Source organism: Trichosurus vulpecula, chromosome 5 (genome assembly GCF_011100635.1).
Source record: "Trichosurus vulpecula isolate mTriVul1 chromosome 5, mTriVul1.pri, whole genome shotgun sequence".
Lineage (NCBI taxonomy): Eukaryota > Metazoa > Chordata > Mammalia > Diprotodontia > Phalangeridae > Trichosurus > Trichosurus vulpecula.
In genome coordinates this window covers 197,010,157-197,028,492 of record NC_050577.1, presented here as the reverse complement: position 1 = coordinate 197,028,492, position 18,336 = coordinate 197,010,157, and the positions used below count along the sequence as shown (strand labels likewise).

General features: G+C 36.8%; 1 protein-coding gene across 1 annotated transcript in view; it reads right to left on the bottom strand.

The window, feature by feature from the left end:
- Positions 1 to 7: 7 nt before the first annotated feature.
- Positions 8 to 18,336, bottom strand: part of HEBP1 (heme binding protein 1) — a 29,250-nt gene continuing 10,921 nt past the window's right edge. Inside the window, exons 2-4 of the mRNA XM_036761905.1 lie at positions 15,293 to 15,431; positions 11,839 to 12,019; positions 8 to 401 (exon numbers count right to left, since the gene is read on the bottom strand). Of these exons, the coding sequence (XP_036617800.1) occupies positions 230 to 401; positions 11,839 to 12,019; positions 15,293 to 15,431 (492 nt within the window). The 3' untranslated portion in view covers positions 8 to 229. The remainder of the gene's footprint in view (positions 402 to 11,838; positions 12,020 to 15,292; positions 15,432 to 18,336) is intronic.

Genomic DNA, 18,336 nt, shown 5'->3' with positions numbered 1-18,336 from the left:
ATTTTACTTGTACAGTGTCCCACCCACAGAAAGGAAACCTCAAAAACAAAAAATAAAAACAAAATACCACAGGTCTGGAACAATATGATATTATACTGACTTGGAAGAAAGTTATACTGTGTGTCTCCATTCCTCTTTCAGAGTTTCAATCTCCAGTAGAAATGCTGACCATCAAGCTAACCTAAAAAAACCCATTTCCTGGAAGACTGCAACCCAGTGAGTCAGTGACTCACTTTTTTACCAGCCAGACCTCATTACGTCTTCCATAAGGCTTCATGGGAGGGTCATATCCAGCACAGAAGTAGAAATCAGACTGGTAGTTTGCTGTTCCTTCCAGGGCCGAGCGTAGCTGGGCTGCCTGAGACACATAATCGGCTTCTTTAGCATAACCACCAAACTGCCTGTGGAAAAAAAATGATGAAGGTTGTGTTGAGAAATGGCATTTATCAGCTCCGACAACCAAGGGGAGGAGGGATCTAGGCTGACACTTTGCTATTTTTAAGAAAAATATGGGACATGACCCTCCCAAAATTCCATAGGGAGCTGCCAGGATTTTTTGTTATGGTCTCTGTTAACCTCATGACCAAAGCCTTTCACTGCTCTATCTTCTCTAATATTTCCTTTAACTCAGCTCCTCTTCCTTCTCTGCCAGCTGTGGGCACCAAGTAAAGAGACACAGCTGAAGGAAGTGAACCCAGAGCTGTAATGGCTACAGGACCAAATCATCCCTTTTATTATATAAGTGAGAGCTTAGCAGCTAAGATTCCTACCACCCAGCAGCTCCAGACCTAGAATCGTGGATCGATCAATAGCTGTGAGGGGCCTTGGAGCCATTTGTTCAATCCCCTCAGTTTATACATGAGTTATATGGTGATTCATTTCTTTTAAAAAGAACCTATACAATCTGAATATAGTCATGAATTAAGGTTCTATACATGCTTTATACATAGCATACTCTCCATAAAGAATGAGAAAAATAATTTATAGTAATGCCTGATAGGACATTTCCTGAATCAATTTTGTGGATAAAGGATTGGGAAAATATGGTGAGTTGAGGCCTTCCTTTTCTGATTATTGCTGCTCTTCACCTGTCTCCTATTTTAAATTCTCTCCAGTGGCCTAAGTTTATCCTATCAGGTGTAGGGTTCTGCCTATTTCCTGAACAACTCTCGCGGGAATCAGGAGAAATTTGTATTTCCATTGAGTTTTTATGACTCAAAAGTCCATTTGCACTGAGCAAATCCTAGTCAGATGCGCTCTTTTGGTGGAGCTCATGTTTGCTCTTTTTATAAGTGGTTAGTCATATTTAGTAAGAACTCAACAATTTGATTATGAAAACACCCAATATTTCATCTTTAAAGGAATTCATGACTTTAACATCTGGGCATGGTTGGCCATCTTGGAACATTGCAATCTCTGAAAAATTAGGTTGTGAGTGACCCAAAGGGTAATGGAAAGATGTACGGTGAATGTAAGTGACCACAGCAATTTCCAATGATGACCCACATTCATGTCATCACTGAGGAAATATAGAATTAGAAAATGAGGCAGGCTGTTCATGTGGTACAAGTAAGGGATGGACAGCTTCATTATTACTCTTGAAATGGAAAAAGACTCAGAGTAGGCAATTCTTAATCTGGGTTTCACAGATTTCAGGTGGTCCATGAACTTGAGTCAGAAAAAAATTATATTTTTATTTTCACTAACCTCTAATAGAAATTTAATATTTTCTTCAATTATGAATATAGGCTACATATATTATTGTAAGAAGGGTCCCACAGGTTTCACTAAACTGCCAAAGGGTTTCATGACAAAAACAGTTAAGAACCCCTGATCTAGAAGTCATCAACAAGCATTTATTAAATGTCTGCTATATTCTAGACACTGCACTGAGTACTAGATATAAAGAAAGGTCTTTCAACACATTGGTGGATGCTTTCTTGAGCATCTATGGATAGACATGGACAGGAATGACATAGGCTAAGAAAGAGGCTTTAGAGTCACAGATCTTGGGTCAGAGATCCTGCCTCTGATGCTTCTGACCTGTGTGACCTTGGACAAGTCACCTAATCTCCATGGTAATTAGTGTCTTTATCTGTAGAAGGAACGGACTAGATGACCTTGAATGTCCCTTCCACCTTTAAATCTCTGACCCTATGAGTAAAATGCTATTCCTGCCCAATGGAGGGAATATCGACATCCAGTGACATATTAAAGTAAAGTTTAGATAGCAGCTACAGAATACAGACAGAGTTGAGATGATTTCCCCTACAGAGTGGAGAAGGCAAATAGAAGAAATATACAACAGATGAGGGCAAGTTGATATTCATCTTTATTTACGAAATAACATAAGAAAAATGGACCTAAATGGTTTAGTGATTCTTAGGGGAGACTACACTAATCATAAGGTTAATGTAAAACACTGGAAATGCTTTACCAACAATTATAGAATTCCAAGCTGGGTAGAACTTTAAAGGTCATCTAGTCCAAAGCCTGATGGCTTATGTCCTCTAAGGTCTCTAAGAAGTTGCTCAGGCTCTACTCTGAACACTTTCAACCATGGAAGAAATGTCTATGGTGACCTCAATTGATTTTCAGATAGCCCTAATTGTTATGTCCTTTCTTATATTGAGCTGAAATAACCTCTCAGAAACTACCACCTATTGGTCCAAATTCTCTTCTCTAGAGTCAGAGCCTTTCTCACTTAGAAAGATCTACCAGAATTTGTTCCCTGTTGGCATAAAGCCTTCAACAATTCAGGTTTACCTTTATGCCATGAAGAGGTATCAGGGAAGGACTTCGGTGGAGGATTTTAAAAAATGTTATTTATTGTTATGAAATTGATTAAAAATATAATTTTTTAAAAAACAAAGTGAACTCATGTTCATATAAGACCATCTAGTAATTAGCAACTGTCAATTAACAACTGTATAGCAATGGTATATGCTTAATGATCAAACCATGATGTGCTAAAATCCAGATAGTAAGTGAATTAAACATTTCAACAACGAACATTTCTTGCTCTATTTTTCCTCACCGTCTAGCTCCTTGGAACATGCATCTTATTTTAGATTGTCATAGCCATATTACGAAACTAAATTCGTTGTAAATAGGACTTTTAAAATTTGTCTCTGGGCTGGATGTTCTTTACAGAAATAGAAGACCTGTGATTTTATTCCAGCATAGCATAGAAATTCCCTTAACCACCTCAGATCCCACTTCATCCATGATTTAGGAGCTAAGTTCTACGGAGGTACTTAAGTCTTGCAGACATTAAGAGACTTGCTCAGGGTCACACAGTTACTAAGTATCAAAAGAATGATGTCAACTCAGGCCTTCCTGTCTCAAAGTCAGGCACTCTGTTTACCACGTCAGATGGCCTCTGCTTTCAGAATGTAAAAATTCCATATGGCGCCACCTCACAAACACACAAGCCATGAATCGCCAACCAACAAAAAACCCTAGCCCATACAAGACTGGCTTTCCAATGCAAACCAGCAATCTTTGAAAGCAGCAGGAAGTTGCATAAATGCCATTCAGCACTTGTACATGAAAAGAGACTCACTTGGGCTACTGACTCAGCTTATGATAATCTTGGACAAGTAACTTCACCCCTCTCTGCCTCAGCTTCCAGAGTATAAAATGGGAATAATGGAGTGCCTGTTTCTTCCCTAATTAATGAAGATGTTTTGAGAGTAAATTAGATAATGCCTGTAAAGTTCTTTGAATTCCTTGAAAGAAATATATACATACGTACATACATAAATAAATTACAAGGCATCATTACTTATGTCTGTTTAACAGGTCTATAAATCTTCTTCAAAGATGTTCTCATGGATCATTCTACTTCACCTGCGCCGATGTCATAACCCAATGTGAGTAAAAAATAATCCAGTGACTGAGGAAACTAAGGAAGAACACACAAGCCATAGATTTTGGAAACAGAAAGGCTAAAAAAGGTGATTAAAAAAATAAAGTCAAGTCAGATTGCTGAGAAATAAAATTGGATCTTACAAGAGATAGGTAGTAATAACTGGTGGACATTACAGGCCAGTGGAAGTAAGAACCATATCCAGGGCAGGAGTAGAAGTGCAAAAGGAAAAAAGAAATGTAATGGAGGAAGCACGACACAATGGAAAGGATGCTGAACTTAGTGTGAAGCCCAGGTGTTGCTGAAATTCCAGCCCTACTACTTCCCATCTGTGTGTCCTTGAGTGAGTTGGGCTAGGCAATCTCTAAGGTCACTTCCTACTCTAAATCTATCATCCCAAGTTCCTTAACTATAATCCCAAGAATGACTTCCACACACCAATCATTCCAATGCTAATTCTTCTTACACTTGTAATCATTAATTAAGAAATTTTTACGAAGTACTCACTCTCTAACAAAAAACGTACAAGATTTAATAACCTGTCCTCAAAGAACATTCGATCTATTTGGGAGGGTAAGGTGAATAGATGATTAAACGCCAAAATGACTGGAACAGACACATCAGAGTTCATTGAAAGGTTTGCAATCACTGTGGGTCAGGGTAGACAGGGAAGGCCTCATGGAGGAAGTATGACCTGACCTAGAATGAAATAGTTGTTCTCATTGTAAAAAGGGATTAAGAATTAATGGGGGATACCTGAACGAGAAGTCTTTACTGGTTGCAGTGCTTTTGTTGATTACTAGAAAGCCTTTCACTCACTCCTGCATTCATGGCTTAGTCATTTACTGCAAATATACAAGATGGATCCAAGCATAGTGAGGATACAGTAGTGTATGTAACGCTCACATGGAAAATTGTTCTCTATGTAAAAAATGCCACCAAAAATAATGTCAAGAACAATTGATATCTATAACCTGATATCTTCCAGGGAGACAGCTTAAGTTTGCCATGGTTCTGCCTAACTTTAAATTTATTATCATCATTCCTGAATAGAACTGAGTTTGACTTTCAAGCCAAAGATTCATACCAAAACATTCTATTAGTAACTTGATGTACATGGATGATGTCAACTTACATGGCTTCACTGAAAAACACATTAAGCAGCTAATGTGTCACATGGAAACTTTCTCCAACAATACCAAAATGTCATCTGGACTCAGTAAGTGTAAAATTCTCAAGCAAGAAAAGATAAGAGACTGAATACTTTGAATATAAATTGGGAGAAGTCATAGAATCAATAAATAAAGGCAATACCTCCAAAGATTTGTTAGAGAATCTGAGGTCACTAAAAGCAAAATCCAGAAATGATACTTGATGACAAAACAGAACCTTATGTCTCAGATGATTTTGAAATTGATGGGCACGCTTAGATTGGAATTCCAAAAAACAGTTTTTTGAGTTTAATGGCATAAACCCAACTAGTAGACTGATTATGCCACAAATGAGTAAAATTTTCAAACTTGGCATCTGTTACGATCAACCTAAAAGAATATATTCTCTCACAATATTTGACATAGAGATGCTGGTATACAACACCCTGGTTGGTATTTCCATACTTTATAGTTATAGCCCCACAATGGTTCAGACAATGGGTTGGCCTTTGAGAGAGTTAGTACTTTTACTCCTACTAACACTATCCTACCATATCACTATGATGACAACTATGACAATGATGACAAATGGCAGAATTGAGACATCCTGGCAGTTTACAGATTGAATCGAATCTCTGTCAAGAGTTCTTCCTCTATCTCCCTAAGTTGTTCAGTGGTCCAAATCAGGAATCTGGCCATTTAAAGATAAATATCTAGCATGCAATTTTATTTGGTTGTTTGAGCATTTGTGTATATGTGTCATGGATCCTTTCACAATCTTATGTAACCTACAGACCCCGTCTAATAACATTTAAAGATACATAAATAAAACACATAGGATTACAAAGGAAACCAATTATATCGAAATAAAAATGTAATTTTTTCCCATCCAAATTTGTTGAGCCCTGACATCTATACATGGACTCATTGAGTCTGTGGACTACAGTTTGAGTACCTCTGCTGAAACTGAACTAGTAAATTCTCAGGAGTCAGAGCTCTGTATCAAAGATACTAAAATCTTTCCCTAACTGGTCTCTTTTGTTGTTTTTTTTTTTCCATTGTGACCGGAAATGAAATGGGTCAAAAAAATAAAGCCCCAAACTAGGAGCTATATTTTTAGAAGAGAAAGAAGGTTCGATGGTACAGTATGTCTATAGCTTATAAATAATCACTGGTCTTAGTCTAAGGATATTTATATTCATTTATTATAAGCACAAATGATATCATCAAGACCTTTTTCTAATTGAGGAAACTTGACTTTGAATGTCTGCTTCCTCACAGCACTACTAATATGAAGAGTACTTTCAAAATTTCACATAATAAATTAATAATGTTTATAAATCAGCAGTCCTATTATGAAGTCACAAATTAGAAAAATGACCAAAGGGTACAACATTTCAGCACTGAAACTAGTCTATCATCTAATTCACTCTTCTCAAAAATAACAATTCTGCATCTCAACCTTTTCATCCAATTCTGCTTTTCGTAGTAATGACAAGCCTCATGTTGCAGAGTAGGACACAGTGCTTGGTTATGCAGTGCCACCCAGTGGCTGTTTGAAGAATGACTACGTGTGGTCAATCTGACAGATGATGTCAGAAGAAATTTCCCAAAACTTGGTTTTCCTCTGAAGTTAGACTCTGAAATAATTTGGTAGAAGGTAGCTGTCACTCATTCCTCATCTTCCTTAGTAGAATCCAATTCTCACTTTTATTTGAAGTCATTTATCTATTTCTGGAGGACCACACTGGCAAGGCACTTTTGCTCAGCCAAATCAACTCCAGGTGTCCTCAATGACTATCCTTCTTGAATATCCTTCCCCTGCTAGGACTAAGCAAATCTCCTTTCATTAACTGCTGAATGATCTACAAGTATCTCATTTCATTCCGAAATCTAACATAAACTTCCAGGAGTCTGGCCTGAGTCAGGCTCAGCCCAGAACCATGATTAATAGTATTTATATAGAGATAGTATCTTATAATATTTATATATAATATAAATGAGCTTACTTAATAGGCTTCGCATTCTATTGCATCTCATAAATAGCCACTATGCATTCTTCAGCCATTTGGCTCTTCCTGTGAGAACTCTTAGCCCAATTTTTGAATAGTCACGGATCTCATTGAAGAGACCCTGTAGTATTCTGGGAAACATCTGGTCCTGCCATCTTCCATTATTATAGGCAATTCAGTGGTGCACTTTTTGAGAAACAATGTGGCTTGGGGGCCTCTAAGAACTCAGAGCCTAGAGCAGGGTTAAATTCATAACCAACAGTCCTTGTTAGTCCTATTTTTCTTTCTGTACTCCCAGTGCCTAGGGCAGTGACTAGCATATCATAGGTGCTCAATAAATTTTGGTTTTTATGATAAGAGAATATGAGAAGTAATGAAAACAAATTTATTTGGGGGAGAAAGGAGAATTCAGGACATTGCCTAATGAAGGAGAAATAAAGACTCTGGAACATAAGCTCCTGTATGCATACACCCACATGAAAACACCTTTGGGTGCCTTAGTTGGCTCAGGTAGGGGATGCAAGGGGGCAGAAGGGAGAAGCTGACTTCAGGTGCGTCTTTCAGGGGAGGAGGGGAAAGAGCACAATCTGGTAGCTTTGCAGTTTAAGTATTCTTGCTAGTTAGTGTGCTAAATTGTTTTTGTACTGCTTAAAAGAGTAGAAATGCTATGAAAAATGTAAACATAGCTAAGATATTTCATAATCTCTAAAAATATTTTAAAATTTTGTATTCTCTTAATTTCTTTGCCCTGGAAAAAAGCCATGACAGCCCTGGCCTTAGTTATAGCTTTTAATAGGAAAGAGGTGAGACAGGAAAGAGGGGCAAAGCACAGTGTCAGCCACTACATGAAAATTCTCTGCCCTGTCTTTTCCCCAAACCATATGTATTCAAAGGGAAATGAAGCAGTGTATAGCCTAGAGCTTCATGCTCCAATATATTCTCTATGTGACCAAACCTTAAATCGAGAGAGATAAATGATTAGCTTTTACAAAATTTTGCTAGAACTCAGTCCTTCTCTCTAAGTTAAAGGGCAAATCTCTAGATATATTGACATGCATTTCAAAGTGCATCTCTAGATATCTCTAGATAGATTGACATGTGTTTCAGAGTGCACTTATTCTCATGGAACATGAATACTTCTGTGATAACCCCCCCAAAAAGATGAAAGGCTGGTTAAATCTCTAAATCCCTCCTATCTAAACCTTTTTTTGCAGAGGACTCAGAACTTCCCAGTTCACCTCTTCATTTTCCATCAACTGCTTAACTTGGTTCTGATTCTATAAACATCATGTCCCAGCACAGAGTACCCTCTGCAGATCTCCCCTTTCCCTTGTCTTCCCTTTTCATCTTTCTTTTGTGTATTGTTTTCCCTCCTTAGACAGTAAGTGCCTTGCGGGCAGTGGCTATCTTTCTTTTTCTTATTTGTATCCTCAGTGCTTAGCACACAGTAGGCACTAAAAAGATTTGTAACTTTGCTTAAAAAGTTACTCAATTGTGGACAGTCTTTGACCCAGCAATACCACCTATACTGGGCATATACCTCAAAGAAATTACAGAATGAGGGAAAAGACCCATGTGTACAAAAATATTTACAGCAGTTCTTTTCATAGTAGCAAAAAAAAAACCCCTGGAAATTAAAGGATTGCCAAGATGTTGGGGTATAGTCAAGCAAATTATGGCATATGAATATACTGGAATATTACTGTGTTATAAGAAGTGACAAAATGGGCAGATTCAGAGGAGGCCAAGAAAACCAAAAGAACCGTAAAAAACAAAAGACCAAAGGATTAGTGCAGAGTAAAGTGAGTAGAAATGGGAGAAACATTTATACAATGACAACATAAAAGAAGAAATCAGCTCTAAAGACTTTGGAACTGTGGTCAATACAATGATCAATCATGATTCCGAAGAACTGGGGATGAAACAAGCTGCCCACCTCCACACAGAAGTGATGGGCTCAAAGTGCAGAATAAGATATTTTTGGATATGACCAATGAGGGATTTTGCTTCATTTGACTGCTATGAGGACTTTCTTTTTCTTTTTTGTTGTTCAGTTGGGGAGGGGGAAGTGGGAAGGAGAGAAAATAAATACTTGTTAATTGAAAAGAATAATTAATTTGAATTTTTTTTAAAAAGTACTTGTGGATAATTCCAAATTCTCACTGGGGCTGTTTTTTTTTTTAGAACATCATTGTTATAATTTTTGCAATAATAACAACATTGTAAAAAAGAAACAACTTTGAAAAACTTAATCAGTCCAATGCCCAACCATGATTACTGAGGATTGATGATGAAACATGCTGCCCATCTGTTTTCAGAGAGGTGATAGACTAAATATGCAGAATGAGACACACCTTTTTGGACATGGCCAATATGTGAGTTTGTTTTGCTTGGCTATTCATATTTGTCATGAGGGGTTTTTTTGTTGGTTTGTTTCAGGAAAAGGTGAGAGAGAGAAACCAAATGATTGTTAATTGAACTTTTTGTTTTATAAAGCAAAATAGAAAATTCTTTATTGGAGGAGAGGTGAAGCCAAGATGTCAGGCAGGAATTTGCCTGCACTCTCCCAAATTCACTTCCAAACAACTATAAAATAATGCCTCAAAATGAATTCTGTAGCAATAGAACCAACAAAATTATGGTGTGAAATAATTTTCTAGTCCAAGACAACCTAGAAGGTCAGCAGGAAAAGTCTGTTTTACTCAGGTAAAAGGGGAACACAGTCCAGTGGAACCAGAAGCAGTTAAAATAACAACTTTAGCAAAGTTGCAGGGTGTAAAATAAACCCACATAAATCATTAGCATTTCTCTGTATTACCAACAAAGCCCAGCAGCAAGAAATAGAAAGAGAAATTCCTTTTAAAATAATTATAGACAATATAAAATACTTGAGCGTCTACCTGCCAAGATAAATCTAGGAGCTCTATGAACATAATTACAAAACATCTTTCACACAAATAAAGTCAAATCTAAACAACTGGAAAAATATTAATGCTCATGGATAGGCCAAGCCAATATGATTAAAATTATAATTCTACCCAAATTAATTTGCTTATTCAATGTCATACCAATCAAACTATGAAATATTTATTTTACAGAGCTAGGAAAATATTAGTAAAACTTATCTGGAAGAGCAAAAGGTCAAGAATATCAAGGGAATTAAAGGAAAAAATCACAAAGACAGGTGGGCTAGCTGTACCATATTTCAAACTGTATTATAAAGCAGTAACCATCAGAACAAACTGGTACTGGCTAAGAAATAGAGTGTTGGATCAGTGAAAAAAAACAGATGCACATACATGGTAGTAAATGACAGTAGTAAGTTAGTGTTTGATAACTCAAATACCTAAGCTTTTTGGGCAAAAACTCACTATTTGGCAAAAACTGCTGGGAGAACTGGAAAACAGGATGGCAGAAACTAGGTATGGACTGACACTTTACACTGTGTACCAAGGTCAACATGGGTACATGATTTAGACATAATGGATGATATAAACAAATTGGGAGAGCATGGAATAGTTTACCTGTCACATCTATGGAGAAATGAAGAATTTATAACCAAACAAGAGATAGCATTGTGAGACATAAAGTGGATAATTTTGATTATATCAAATTTTAAAAGTTTTGCACAGACAAATCTAGTGCAACCAAGATTAGAAGGAAAACAAAAGATGGGGATTTTTTTTTACAGCAACTGTCTCTGATAAAGGCCTCATTTCTCAAATATATAGAGAACTGAGTTGAATTTGTAAGAATACAAGTCATTCCTCAATTGATAAATGGTCAAAGGATAAGGACAGACAGTTTTCAGATGAAGAAATCAAAGCTATCTCTAGTCATATGAAAAATACTATTCACTACTATTCACTAGAGAAATGCAAATTAAAGTAACTCTGAGGTACTACTTCACACCTATCAGATTGGTTAATATGACAGAGAAGGAAAATAATAAATGTTGGAGGGGAAGTGGGAAAACTGGGACACTAATGCACTCTTGGTGGAGTTGTGAACTGATCCAACCATTCTGGAGAGCAATTTAGAACTATGCCCAAAGCACTATAAAACTTTGCATACCCTTTGCTCCAGTAATGCTACTAGTAGATCTGCATCCTACAGAGATTTTTTTTAAAAAGGAAAAAGGAACTATTTGTACAAAAATATTTATAGTAGCTCTTTTTGTGGAGGCAAAGAATTGGAAATTGAGGGGATATCCATCATTTGGGGAATGGCTGAACAAGTTATGATACATGATTGTAATGGAATATTATTATACTATAAGAAATAATGAGCAGGATGCTGTCAGAAAAACCTGGAAAGACTTACATGAATTGATGCAAAATGAAGTGAGCAGAACCAGGAAAACATTGCACACAGTAACAGTAATATTGTGCAATGATAACTGTGAATGACTTAGCTATTCTCAGCAATACATGATCCAAGACAATTCCGAAGAACTGATGATGAAAAATGCTATCTACCTCCAGAGAAAAAACAGATGGAGTCTAAACGTATATCAAAGCACATTGTTTTTCACTTTTTTTTTCTTTTTTGGTCTATGTTTTCTTTCACAACGTGACTAATATAGAACTAAGTTTAGCATGATCGCACATGTATAACCTACCAAATTGCTTACTGTCTTAGGAAGGGGGAGAAGAGGGAGGAAGGGAGAGAATTTGGAACTCAAAATTTTAGAAAATTAATGAAAAATCGTTTTCACATGTAATTGGGAAAAATAAAATGTTATTTAAAATATCATTTCAGGAATTAAATTCTAATTCTTTCCTCTGAAAAAACATTCCCTTACGTGGAATAGACAGTGATGCTTTCCCTCTCTTCCAACTGAACGCTTTTATCACTGGGAATTGGAGTATCAGCTTGAAACTGGTTTGGAATCCGGAACCAGACTTTCAGTTTCTTCTGTAGAGAGCCATCCTCATGGGGGAAAACAGCAAAGGATACAGGGACAGTCATCCCCATCCCAATTCCTAAAAATGGAAAAACACAGAGTCACAGACATCAAGCCAGATGTTAGTTATAGCACCCAGGCCCATGATGGAACTAAATATTAAAAAATGGTCTATGACAACTGAAAATTGATAACTAATTATCTTAAAGTCATGCCAACATAGTCTCTTTTTTTGTAATGGAATTGATGCTGAATATTTTATGTATAAAATCCATACATAACACTAGATGGTGTATTTGTAAAGTGTTTTCTACGTGTCCAGCACCATAATAATGAGAGGCAAAATAACACAGTGGATAGAAGGATGACCTTAGTATAAGAAGAGCTAGGGTTGGATTCCTACTTAATACACACCCAAGATGCATGACTGAGTACTTGATATGTTAGTATCACAAGTAACTCTCTAAGAACATAAGCAAGAGACAAGCAGCTAAATTGCAGCAGTGAAGGGTGTTTCCATGCCAGTACAGTACAGTTACATAAGCTGATAAAACCACAGATCTGTACCTCCCAATAAACAAAAAAACCTCCCAATAACCACCAATTGGTGCAATCTTAGCCAATAAATATTCACTTAATGACTACTATGCATCCAAACTATAATCTTATTTTTGCATAGTACTTGGCAGTTTAGAAAACGCTTTCAAATACATTATCTTATGCGATGCTCAGAACAAGTATTCTTATCTCCATTTTACAGATGAGGACAGAAACACTAAATAACTTGCCCAAAGTCCCAGAGACAAGGGAGAGTCATCAGATCTTTGGACTTCTAATACAATACACCTTCCTTTATAGGATAATCTCATTACGTGGCGGAAAGTATTTTTATAACTTCCTATTGGTCAATGCATTCTTCCAAACTCTTGGTTTTAGAAAGCATCATTGAAATTATAAGGAATTTCTTAACCACAGTAGGCTAGTAAGACCTCCAGCAGTAACCTAAAAATTAAAATGGCTCCCCTTTTTTTTTAATCTTGTTTGATGTCCCCAGTTTCTGGTTTCCTGCAAAGGAAAATTCATACTGGATCATATCACAAAATGACATGTACACAAAGGAAATTCTGATTATTTTGTTAGCTGTTGGTAAGAACTTGGTGGTCCCTTATATTTGTTAATGTTTTTATCAGTGACTCTGGTAAAAGCTTAAGATATTGTTTCTCACCTTTGGGGATGACACAAAGCTGAGAGGGACAGCTAACATGCTGGATAACAGAGGCAGGATACAGACAGCTTGAAAATTGAATCCAGTGAAATTCAATAAAGATAAAATAATTTATGTTCAAAAATCAAATCTGCAAGTATTAGGTGGGGCTTGACAGCAGTTTGTCTGGGAAAAAACAACAACCGGGGGATGTAGGAGACTAGAAAGTCCATATGAGTCCATAGTGCGATCTAGTAGCCAAAAATAATTAATGTAATCTTTGGCTGTATTGAGGAAGACACAGTCACCAAGATTATTTATTCTAGTCAGACCACATCTGGAGTGGTGTGTTTAGCTCTGAGTACCACGTTTTACAAAGGACATCGATAAGCTGGATAGTAACCAGAGGAGGTTTAATGGGATGTTGAAAGGCCTAGAAATTATGTCAGACTGCCTTGCTATGATGACCAGAAGCCGTGCTCATGGGAACCATGGGAGATTTAGCTCTTTCAATCCCAGACGCCCACCCTAGGACTCCACTGTCCTGGCTGGTGATTGCTTCAGTCACCCACTTCTTGTAGGACTGCCTCCAGCCATGTTTCCTTCGCTTTATTCTGAGGGTATCTTTTCAACAACTGACTTGCCATCTCTGTTTCCCCTCTGACCTCTGTTTTCTAGTTCTAGAACCAAATCAGCTCTTCCACTGCTGCTGGAAAGGACCTAAAAATCGACTTCCCCATAGCTCTACTCATCATCCTCGGAACTTTCCAAACCTCCTTGCCCCCTACTCCCCTGTATGTGATTTTCTCCTCATTGAAATGTAAGTTCCTTGAGAGAAGGACTGTCTTAGCACTTACATTTGTGTCTCCAACACTCAGTACAGTGCTTGCCACATAATAATTGCCTGATAAGTGCTTTTTCATTCACTCACTCATTCATTTGAGAATTGGCTGAAGAAACTAGGAATGCTCAGATTGAAAAAGAGGGGACTCAGGGGAACATGATAGTTATCTTCAAGTATTCAAAGGTAAATCATTTTTTTCACAGGGCAGAGCTAGGTACAGTGAGTGGAAATTACAAAGAAGCAGGTTTAGGCTTAATGTAAGAAAAAAAACTTCTTTACAATTAGAGTTATTGCCAAATTGGTTGGTAGTGAGGCAATGGGTTTCCCTTCACTAGAAGATTTTTGAGGAAAGGCGGGATATTGCTTGTCAGGTATGTTTTAGAGGTATTCTGTTCAGATATGGATTGGATTAGTTGGCTTCTAATGTCCCTTCCAACTTTGAGATTTGGGAGACTATGATTCTGTAAAAAGATACAATCCCAACAATGCCAAAGATGGCTTTAAGAAATGGAATTATCACTATCTACTTTACATTCTTTACTAATTGTTCTAATCTGACACCTTCTGCTACTGCTATTGATAGCAAACTCCCACCAAATTATCACTCTCCCTACCCTTGTGTCATATAATTGACCACCTGCTATGGAGCAAATGATCCCCAAACCCCAACCTTGTTCTCTTATCCCCATTATCTCTATGACAGGAGGGACCATGGTTTTTGTAGCTCCAGGGCCTTGCACAGTGCCCAACACATGGCAGTTATTTAATAAATGATTGCTGATTGCTATTGTAGTCATTTGCTGTCAGGTTTTGCCCTCCTACTAGATCTATGAGAGGAGGGACTATGTCTTAGTTAAGCTACATCTCCTATAGTGCACGGAGTATGTGTTTTGCAATCGTAGCTACTTCGTAATAACTTGTCGAATCACGACTAAGGTGAAAACATGTTTAATATGATTATACATGTATGGTCCATATCAGATTGCTGCCATCTTGGGGGTGCGGGGAAGGAGGGAGAATAAGTTTGGAACTCAAAATCTTATAAAAGTGAATGTTGAAAACTAAGAAAAAATGTGAATTGACCTGTCTGTAAAAGAACTACAAAATAAATTAAACAAAAACAATAACTTGTTGAATCAAATTGAAGTCAGCTCTATACCCTTTCCAATGCTCTTCCCCATAAAGCACTAGCACCAGGTTCTCCGTAGTTACCCAATAGAGGTTGCTGCTGCTGAAATGAAATAATTACGTACCTTGCCAAACCCTCATGGGCATGTGAAAGTACTGAAAATTTGGCCACTTACCTTTGTCATTAGAGCCTCCAACATACTTCATAACTTTTGGCATTGCTTCCTTTAAGGCCTCATCAAAGGGCTTGTCTGTCACTTCCACAGTAGCAAACTTTCCACCTTCACAGGCCCTTTCTTCATAGGTCAGCTCTTCCTAGGGAGACAAAATACTTTGTAATTAAGTAATGGGAAGCCTCAAACTGTGATCTTGCTGGACAAAATAAGGTTCCAGCTATATGAAACAAATCCGTTCAGGGCAGCGACAGATGGAACGAGAAAAACTTTAGTGAAAAGCTCCATGGGGATGACTAAAGAGTCATCATTTATTGGCAAATGCCTCTGAGGACTTAGAATGAGAATAGCATCTAATCCATAAATCCAAACTTTTAGCCTTTTCCAGGGATGGGCCACAATTAAGAGCAATTCATATACTTTTGATCATCACAAAGGCAGTATGGCCTGATGGATAAAGCATTGATGGCCTTGGAATCAGGATGACCTGAATTCAAGTCCTGTCTCTGATACAGGCTGGCTATATGACTCTGAGAGAGTCATTTAACCTCTTGGGTGCTCTAGGCCAAGGGTCTGCACACTATGGGTGCCAGTCAGATCTGGTACCTGCTTGGTTTTTGTATGGCCTATCAGCTAAAAGTGTTTTTTTTTTTTTACATTTTAAAGTGTCTAAATAAAGATTTATTGGAACACAACCACACTCAACCATTTACATATTGTCTGTGGCTGTTTGAGTGCTTCAAAGGCAGAGTTGAATATTATAAAAGAGACCATACTTGGCATTCTCATGCTTGGCACACAACACACCATAGGAGATGTAGCTTAACTGCAGTTGTAACTCAATCACATTTTGAGTGCCATGTGTATCACTATTTATTTTTATTGCCACGGCACATCCATCATGTCAAAGCAGGAAAGTAAAAGAGAAAAAAAGTTTTATTATTATTTTATGAGCTCAAGGATGAGATTTAAATTTTTCTGAATGAGAAGCATCTCCCTAAATCATTATTTTCAAACACTGAATGGTTTTAGAAATTTGAATTTGACAATGTTTCTTAATGAATTTTACCCCAAAATTATAAGGCAAAACAGCACTTAGATACAAAACTTTTGCAGTGGTATGGTCAATTTGACAACTAATGTTGTTTAAATCCCAAATACCATCAAGCTGCTTTATACATTTCCTGTGCTGTGAAAAGTTAAAATAAGAGAGATCTTCATTCCCACATAAATTTGCAGTGGATATATTTTCCAAATCCAAACTACAGTTCTAACAGTATTATTTGTACCTTGATGCATGAAGAAAAGAAATTTCCATATTTTAAAATACGTTAAATTTGTGCAATTGAGGGATTTCTACCCAAGCTTTAATTGGAAGTGATTAATCTGCAAAGTAATGACATGCTAAAAGAAGAATCTAAGAGAATTCTCTAAATGCCTTCTGAGTGATAAACGCAAAATTAAGGTTACATGCTAGTGGACTGGTATCAGAAAAGGCATTTTCAAAAATTAATCTGTAGGTCAGCATTAATGAGGGAACATTTACAATCAATTTTTGTCAATGGGGAACATTAACTTTGAACCCCAATTAAACAATATTATCTCCCTAAAAAGAATTCTATTCTTCATATCAGTAGACTTGTGCTACCAAAAAAGTACTCATTATCACATTTCGAATTTCAGCAATAAAAAAATTGTAGAATTGTTTTTTTTCTCTCTTGTTATATAAGTACTTACATAATATGCTTGATTTTGCCTCTTGGCCCACAAAACCTAAAATATTTACTATCTGGCCCTTTACAACAAAATTTTGCTGACCTCTTCCCTAAGCAATTTTCTAATATGATGGTTCTCAAACTTTCTGGCCTCATGGCCCATTTGTACTCTTAAAAATTATTGAGGATCCTCCCTTATGTTCTCCTGTGTACATGGAAATGTTCTTGTTTTTCTTTTCTCTTTTTGTATTTAAGTTTCAAATGAATAAAAAATTTACACACTCACACACACCAATTGTTGAGGTACCCTCCCCCAAGAGATTTCATTTATATGCATTTTATCTATTGATATTTACTATGTTACACATTAAAACAATTTAGCATTGTTATAAAAATAGTTTTGACCTCATAGACCCCTTGAAAGGGGCTTTGGGACCCATAGTGGGTCCTCGATTACACTTTAAGGACTGCTACTCTAATGCTATAAGTTTTAGAGTCATCTTGTATTGGTAGAGTGAATTTCTTCTCTCATAGAGGAGTTCTCCCTAAACCAATTAAATCCTATGGCTTATCCTTGATCATGACATTCATTGAGGATGGGACACCCTTCTCATTGCACTTCACCTACCCAAATATCACCATCCTTTAGGTTCTAGAACATTTTGCTTCCTCCAAGTTGCTTTCCAAACCACAGCAACCTTTCCCTTTTTTTGAACTCATAATATCTATTACTCATACTACAAAACTGGCAGTCATATATACTCCTTTGTAACATCTCTCATATAATTGTCTTGTACTATTATTTAGCTTTTCACATGTTTAAGCCTTAACAATTACTTTTCAACAGTTAACTTACACTCCTTTAAGAGCTGTTGTGTAGAGAGAGTGGAATGTAGTTAGAACCATACTTTGGATTACAGCTCTTTCACTTATCATTGGTGTTCCCTTGAGGGAAATCACTTAAACTCTCTGGATCCCAGTCTTCTAACCTTTAAAGAGAGGAAAGTTACACTACTACTACTACTTCTAATAAAACTAGCATGTATAATAATGATAACAAAGATAGCGTGCATATAGCACCTAAGAACTAGATACCAGATTTCCTGAGAAAGGAGGGAAAATGTCCTGGGCATGGGCAGATAACCACTGCAAGGATAATAACAATAAAAACAACCATAATAATGATGTCTAACATTTCTACATGTTCCTAAAATCTGGACACAGGCAAAAATGGATATTTTCAAGAAAAGAAATGAATGAAATTTTCAACAGTGTTTTATTTAATTGGGATATTAACAAATAACATCTTCAGTATGATTTCCATCATTTGTG